Source organism: Solanum stenotomum, chromosome 4, assembly GCF_019186545.1.
Source record: "Solanum stenotomum isolate F172 chromosome 4, ASM1918654v1, whole genome shotgun sequence".
Classification (NCBI taxonomy): Eukaryota; Viridiplantae; Streptophyta; class Magnoliopsida; order Solanales; family Solanaceae; genus Solanum; species Solanum stenotomum.
The window spans coordinates 3,752,451-3,760,055 of NC_064285.1; the positions used below are offsets into that span (position 1 = coordinate 3,752,451).

Genomic DNA, 7,605 nt, shown 5'->3' on the forward strand with positions numbered 1-7,605 from the left:
CTGAGGGAACTTAGAAAAATCCAAATTTCTCAAGTCAGATGCATCTGAACTACCTGGATGTGTACCCGCCCTAATACTAAACTATCTCTTCAACAACGTTTGGGAATTTCCGAATGTCAAATCTTCCGACACGGAAGAGTGCTTCCATTTAAGGGTGAAATTTCAATGATTTTTTATCGTGTTATTGGTTTGACCCGGTAACAAACGGGATATTAGAGCCCATTGATGACCGAATTTGGCATGAGCTCTGATAATAGTATCATCTTCTTTAGGAGTAAAAGGTTGATGATCCACTTGAAGAGAAGTTGATCACACCACCGGAGCCTACATGATTTTCCATATCGATTTGGAATCAATTGACCAATAACTAACCAGTTCTTTGTTCCATGTTCCTCTACTAGCTTCTGCAATAACTCGTCATCTTGAAGATTCCAATATCAACGCTTGTTCTTTCCCTTTTTCTTCAATGTTTCCACTGACTAAAATCAGTCAAGTATATGAGATAGAAGGAATGAAGGATACCGACGATATAAAGTACAAAGTATATATGTACAATGGGGTGGTAGGAGGAGGTAGGGCCTAGCACTTTCTTGGTAAAGACTTGTGAGCAGAGCGGAGAATATATAATGGGGGTGGGGGTACACGGGATAGGGGTGACCGGATTAATAGGTACTTATCTTCCTATTTATAAGCCACAGCCTGCTTCGACGTTTCCAATTCATAAATTATTAGTTTTTTTTCTTTAAATAGTGTTTGGTGGATTGGATTGGAGGGGAGTAATATTAAAGTTTGACTAATTATTTTAGGGGGGAAAAACAAAATAACATTCAAACTTACCATTTTAACTACAAAATAAATGTTTGACAGATAAATATTTTTATGGGTAAAAAAACTTAAGTGTTTTCACATCAAACCAATGAATATAAGAGATTTACTTTGATAGGCACTTATATCGAGATTAACTGAAAATTCGATAGAAAATTAATAAATTATATTTATATCATTCTACGTATAAAGTCCTTGACTTATAGTTTAATTTTCATATTTTTATTTTTGACTATCTCCAACTCTCAATTATTATGTGTTGGCATTTGAGGAAGAAGCAATCAGTCAAGTAATGTGCATGGTTCGATTGATTTGTCACCATGTTTCTTATAAGTGATTTTCGTTGATTTTTTGTGTACAAAATTTTAACGGTTTAACCGATACGACAAATAATGATCAATAACTGATAAATTGAGATTTTAATGATCCTAGAATGATTTAGCATATCTATAAATCGATAATTGATAAGTCGAATTGATAAACTTTAAAAGTGAACTGAATCAATCGATAGACAACCCTAGGTGAATCTAGTATGTAGTTTAGGTAAAAAATGCATTCGCCCTTGATGTTTACATTAATAGGTTTTGATAGGGTTTATCTTAGCTCGAAGGAAAGAACAATCAAAATCAACCCCCCCCCCCTCCCCCTCCCAAAAAAAAATATTATTAAATAAATTTAACAATTCAACTCTTGGCAACATAATTTTTATTTAAACCAGGGTGTTACTGTTTTAAAAAAGAAATATTTTTATTGGAGCTTGAAGGGTAGTTTAGTCATTCAACAATTCATTCAAAATGCCTTTTTGGAACCAACACCTTTCTAATCATAACGTTTCATACATCTCAAAATTCACACTTACCATATTTTTTGCCTCTATATATATGATAGGATGTAATAGTAATCCATTTGTCTGGTTAAGTTTAAGCCGCCAACAATTCACAGCAATGGGCTCTTTAACCTCTGAGTTCCTCAATTTCATTGTTTTCCGCTACCTATTTGAATCAGGTAATTTAATTCTCATCCTCAGAACCTGTTCTATCTATCCAAGTTTAATTGATGTTGTGTTTCTATTTTGAAATCCCCATGAATCCGAGTTTAATTGTCTTGATATGCTTTAGTTGATTTGAGAGGATCCGAGTTTGAAAACCAGAACCTCTATCTGCACAAGGTAGGGGTTAAGGATTGTGTACACACCAACCTTCCCAAACTCCCCTGGATATGTTGTTGTTGTTAGATGATGTTTTTTAGTGAATTTATACCACTAGACAGTGTCTAGCAGCCTTTTATTAATAATATAATTTTAGAAAACTCAACACAAGATAAAGTACAAGCAAAGGGGGCTAGATGAAGTGAAATTCTACAAATAAACATTTTTCTGTTCTTATGAGCCAAGGATCTATCAAAAACTGTCTCTCAACCTTAAGGTTTGATAGCGGTTAAGGACACAAATAATTTTCATCATTTAGTTTATGGATTCAGATGAATAAAATAGGTTTGATCCATTCATCAACTAAATTAATAAATTTTGAATTCAGTGAATTGAATGTGTGTGTGATATATTACCAAATTTAAACATCTCATTTAGATTTTGTATCTGTCTCTCCATTTTTAGATAATTTAATACAAGTGGTTGCTTCGTTGAATATGATTTGCTAATAGGTTTGCTGACACCTTGACTTTGATCGTGATAGACTAGTGCGGTAGTATCTAATCGGTCTACTGGTTTTGCTAATATATTTTTTCAGGATTCACACATTCAGCATTTACTTTTGGATACGAGGCAGGGCTCAATAGGAGCACAATGGATGGACATATAGTTCCTCCTGGTGCTCTTATTCAATTTGTGCAAAAAGGTATTCAGTATCTTGAACTGGAAAAAAAATTTGAGCAAAGTAAGGCAAATATTTTAATATTCTGATTTTTCTATATTAAGTTTAGATCTTTTTATTACTCTGAACGAACTATGGAATGCAGGATGATACCGATATGGATGAGGACTTCAAGCTTCTAGAGCCTTTGGATCTCATTACAAAGGATGTAGATGAGCTGCGAAAAATAATAAAAGAGAAAAAGGAGAAGGTTCAGAAAGATAAACCTACGCAGAAGGATAAGACGAATGCTGACCACAGACTAGAACCTACAAGAGAAAGGGAGATGGAGAAACAACAGAAAGAAAAAGAGCGTGAACAGGACAAAGAAAGGAGTGATGTAATGGTTTTGGAAGGACATACATCTGAGGTTCGCCATGATTTCTCAATAGGTTATCTAATATATATCTTCTGTTTTCTGTCTTCTATATTAACACTACTATTCTCTTTTGTTACTATACTCATGCTAGGTTTTTGTCTGTGCTTGGAGTCCAGAATGGTCACTACTTGCATCTGGGTAAGCATTAGTACCATTTCTTTCTTTGTTTGCTCTCGTCTATGAATCAACTGATGTTCATATTCATACTTCTGTTTATTTTTTTCTCTTAGTTAAAAGGTTGATAGTAGCCTTAGACTCGTCTTAGGAACCATCTCTCTTATAGCTAACCATGTATAATATCATGTTAGGTCCGGAGACTCTACTGCTAGAATTTGGACTATTGGAGATGGTCAATGTAATTCTACTATCCAAAGGAGGCCTCCAAATGTTTTTGTTTTGAACCATTTGGAAAGTCAAGCAACTGAGGAAAACAAGGATGTTACATCACTTGATTGGAATGTGAGTTTTCTACTGCTTGTTTTGGGCTGACTTTCGTTCATCTGTACTTTTCTGGTGGACTTTCTGAAATTAGACTGCATTGCTTGTGGTTACATATTTGATTTTCTTGTTAATATTTGATCTTGTATTTATGACTTTTTCATGTACAGAGCGAGGGTACCCTGCTTGCCACAGGTTCTTATGATGGCCAAGCCAGAATCTGGAAACGATCTGGTAAGGGGCATGGAGGAAAAACTTGTTTTGAATATTGAATGTAAAAATTGCCACTGCTTTTTGTGTCTTGTTTTCTCTTACTAACTCTTCATACAGGGGAATTGGTTAGTACTCTTAATAAACATAAAGGGCCAATCATGTCTTTGAAGTGGAACAAGAAAGGTGATTATCTCCTTAGCGGTAGTATTGATACAACTGCCGTTGTTTGGAATGTGAAGTCTGGAGAATCGAAGCAGCAATTTGATTTTCATTCAGGTGTTCTGTCTCAATTATTCGTTATATTTTACCTCATATCTGAGCAAGGATAGATTTTGTTTTGTTTTGCTTATGTTCATACAACCCCATGTAGGTCCATTACTTGATGTTGCTTGGCGAAACAATGATTCTTTTGCGACCAGCTCCGCTGATAACATGATAAATGTTTGTAAAATTGGAGAGAACAAACCAGTCAAAACGTTCTCAGGACATCAGGTGACGACTGAAGCTTAGCATGTTATGCTTCATTCGAACATTGATGTATCAGTTGTGAATAGTCTTAAATGGTTGTTTACTTTGCCATTGCAGAATGAAATCAATGCTATCAAGTGGGACCCCTCAGGTTCCTTGCTGGCTTCATGCTCTGATGATTCCACTGTTAAGGTAATTCTTATCTTGTCCTTCTAAAGGTTAGGCGTATGTCACGTTTCGAACCGTGCAGCAGACATAATCTTGGTATTTTTCTTTAAATGGGATAAGGTAGAGAGGCGGTGCGGTGTGCCACTGGCCCTCGTGGATTTGGTCAATAATTTTTTTTTTTTGTGCAGATATGGAGCATGAAACAGGATGTCTGCTTGCATGATTTCAGAGAACATCGCAAAGTATCTATTTTTGTTCTTTCTTTTTCTGTGTGATCTTTGCTGATTCATTTAATCAAATCAGACATCAGCTACTGAGTAATATGTTTTTGTTAGGAGATATATACCATCAAATGGAGTCCAACTGGCGCTGGTACAAGCAATCCGAATAATCAGTTGTTGTTGGCAAGGTATGCTATCTATGCTACTGGTCATGTTTACAGTATTCTTTCACATGTAGTGGTAGCACAAGGTTCTCGATTATATATAACACATCAGTGTCGTAGATTATCATTGGATCATTGTTCATAGTAAGCGATAAAGGTTCTATGTTTTTCCAGACACAGTTTTCACCGTTTATAAGAAAATACTCCCACAATTCCATTTTATAATGACACTATTTTCGTTTAGTCTTTTCAAGCCCCTGCTCTGTTTGCACTTAGGCTTCTAGTTGAATCACTCTTGTGTACCATATAACAGTTTTAGGGAAGAATGGTGCCTGCTAGTTAGTAGTTACCATTTTTCTAGGCAAATTTTGTTCAACGTTCCAATTATTTAGGTAGAAGAGTAACAGATATATGTTAAAGGCGTGCTTAAGCTTTGAAGCGAGGGTCAAAAGCCCCAGCGAACAGTCAAGCCCCAAGAATTGAGTTTCAAATTTTGGAATGATTGCAACCTGGCCCGTAATCCCCTTGCGAGTAAAAATAATCCAGAGAGATATAGTTTCACTTTAACCGTCCAGCAATTTGTTTTTATGTATGTGCTTATTTTATGTATTGCACCTAACCTTTTTAGTTCTTTGAGCTTATTGGTTTGTTTTATTGTCTGTCTGTGCAGTGCTTCATTTGACTCTACCGTGAAGCTATGGGATGTTGAACTAGGACGTCTTCTTCACAGCTTGAACGGTCACAGGTAATGGATGTTAACTCATTATGTCTACTTGGAACGGACATAGGAGATAGTAAGGCACTCGTAATATATTCACACTTATTTAACTATCAAATATTGACAGGCTCGAGTATTATGGGGTTTGTTTACTAGTACTCAGTTGAACTATTATCTTTCTTTTAGATCAAATCTTTGTATCATTATTGTTGAATGTTTTTGTTTTACTAATTAAGTAGGTACTCTTCCATTTTGAATCCAGGGAGCCTGTCTATTCTGTGGCATTTTCCCCGAACGGTGAGTACTTGGCAAGTGGCTCATTGGATAAATGCATGAATATATGGTCAGTTAAGGAGGCCAAGATTGTAAAAACTTACAATGGCGATGGCTGCATTTTTGAAGTATGTTGGAACAAGGAATGCAACAAGGTTGCGGCTTGTTTCGCAAACAAGAAGGTCTGTGTGTGTGATATGCGATTGTAGAGATTGAGGAATAGCTTTTAAAAGACTTGGGAACTGAAATTTTTTCATTTTTTATGCGCTTATTTTGACATATGGTGTAAGACTTTGTTTGGTATCATGCTTTCTTTCATTGCTTTATCAATCATATAGAGGTTCTTTTTTGGCTTAATACATAATTAACTTGTTAAACTTGTCAAAATATTCCATTTAGACATTTGATCTAAGTCATGCTTCAATTGGACATGCCTAATTTGAATGTCTAAATAGAATATTCTGACTTATTAATAAAGTTGGTATCAAGCCTGATTTTTTATGACAAAATATTCATAGGCAAACACACACGAAAAACTGAAAAAAATCAAACATATTCCTGTGAAAAGGCCCCAAAATGGACTCTAAAAATTGTGAGATTGTACGTGTTGCTCCAACAACTCCATACGGAGGGTTTCATAAAGGTTTCACAAGAAAATTGTTCAAAAGTCATATCACCAAAATAATCATGTACACACGAAAAATGGGAAAAAATCGCATAATTCCTATAAGTTGACCCTAAATGCGCAAAATGGACTCTATAAATTGTGAGATTGTACACACTATTCCCCCAAGTCCCTACGAAGGATTTTTTAAAGATTTCGCAAAGAACTATCTGGAAGGCATATCAACAAAATATTCATGTGCACACATGAAATATTAAGAAAATCACTTAATTCTTGTAAATTGGCCCCTAAATGAGTAAAATGGACTCAAAAAATTGAGAGATTTTACGTACTTCTCCCCCAACTCCTTACGGAGGGTTCCGTAAAGGTCTCGCAAAGTAATCGTCTGGAAGCCATATCACTAAAAATATTTATGGGCTAACACATATGAAAAATTGAGAGAATCGTCTAATTCCTATAAATTGGCCCCTAAATATCCAAAATGGACTCTAATAATTGTGAGACTGTACATATTGCTCCCCCAACTTCCTACGGAGGGTTCTGTAAAGGTTTCACAAAGAAATCATCTGGAAGACATATCACTAAAATATTCATGAGCTAATAAATACAAAAAAAAACTAAGAACATCGCTTAATTCATGTAAATTGTCCCCTAAATGTGCAAAATGGACTCTAAAAATTGTGAGATTGTACGTATTGCTCCCCTAAATCCCTATGGATGGTTCCGTAAATGTTTCGCAAAGAAATCATCTTGAAGTCATATCACCATAATATTTATGGGCTAATATACACGAAAAAATGAGAGAAACACCTAATCCCTGTAAATTGGCTACTATATGCCCAAATTAAACTCTAAAAGTTGTGAGATTGTATGTTGTCCTCTTCCAACTCCCTACAGAGGGTTCCGTAAATGTTTCACAAAGAAATCATTTGGAAGCCATATTACCAAAATATTTTTAGGCTAACACACACGAAAACTGAGAAAATCTCTTAATTCATGTAAATTGACCCCTAAACACCCAAAATGGACTCTAAAAATTGTGAGAATGTAGTATTGCTCCCCAACTCCCTAAGGAGGGTTTCGAAATGGTTTCGCAAAGAAATCATCCAGAAACAATATCACTAAAATATTCATGGGCTAACACACACTACAAAGTGAGAAAATCGCCTAAATCACATTAATTGGCCCCTAATGTCCAAAATGGACTCTAGTAATTGTGGTAATTGTGAGACTGTACATACTGAT

At 35.4% G+C, this 7,605-nt stretch overlaps 1 protein-coding gene across 1 annotated transcript; it reads left to right on the plus strand.

Annotated features, from left to right (window-relative positions):
* Window positions 1-1,726: 1,726 nt before the first annotated feature.
* Window positions 1,727-6,057, plus strand: LOC125862973 (WD40 repeat-containing protein HOS15-like). Its single transcript, XM_049543105.1, has 13 exons — window positions 1,727-1,830; window positions 2,571-2,722; window positions 2,800-3,063; window positions 3,164-3,210; window positions 3,381-3,531; window positions 3,681-3,744; window positions 3,841-3,999; window positions 4,094-4,215; window positions 4,309-4,383; window positions 4,548-4,601; window positions 4,695-4,768; window positions 5,415-5,489; window positions 5,725-6,057. Exons 1-13 carry the CDS (start codon window positions 1,770-1,772, stop codon window positions 5,942-5,944), a joined length of 1,518 nt encoding a protein of 505 aa, XP_049399062.1. The 5' UTR covers window positions 1,727-1,769; the 3' UTR covers window positions 5,945-6,057.
* Window positions 6,058-7,605: the final 1,548 nt, after the last annotated feature.

Excerpts from the sequence above, each read along its gene's own strand:
- LOC125862973 (XM_049543105.1), top strand. The coding sequence starts at position 1,770 with ATGGGCTCTTTAACCTCTGAGTTCCTCAATTTCATTGTTTTCCGCTAC. Across the intron at positions 2,723-2,799 it reads AAAAATTTGAGCAAAGTAAG|GATGATACCGATATGGATGA; the intron begins GCAAATATTTTA and ends TATGGAATGCAG. Across the intron at positions 4,384-4,547 it reads CTGATGATTCCACTGTTAAG|ATATGGAGCATGAAACAGGA; the intron begins GTAATTCTTATC and ends TTTTTTGTGCAG.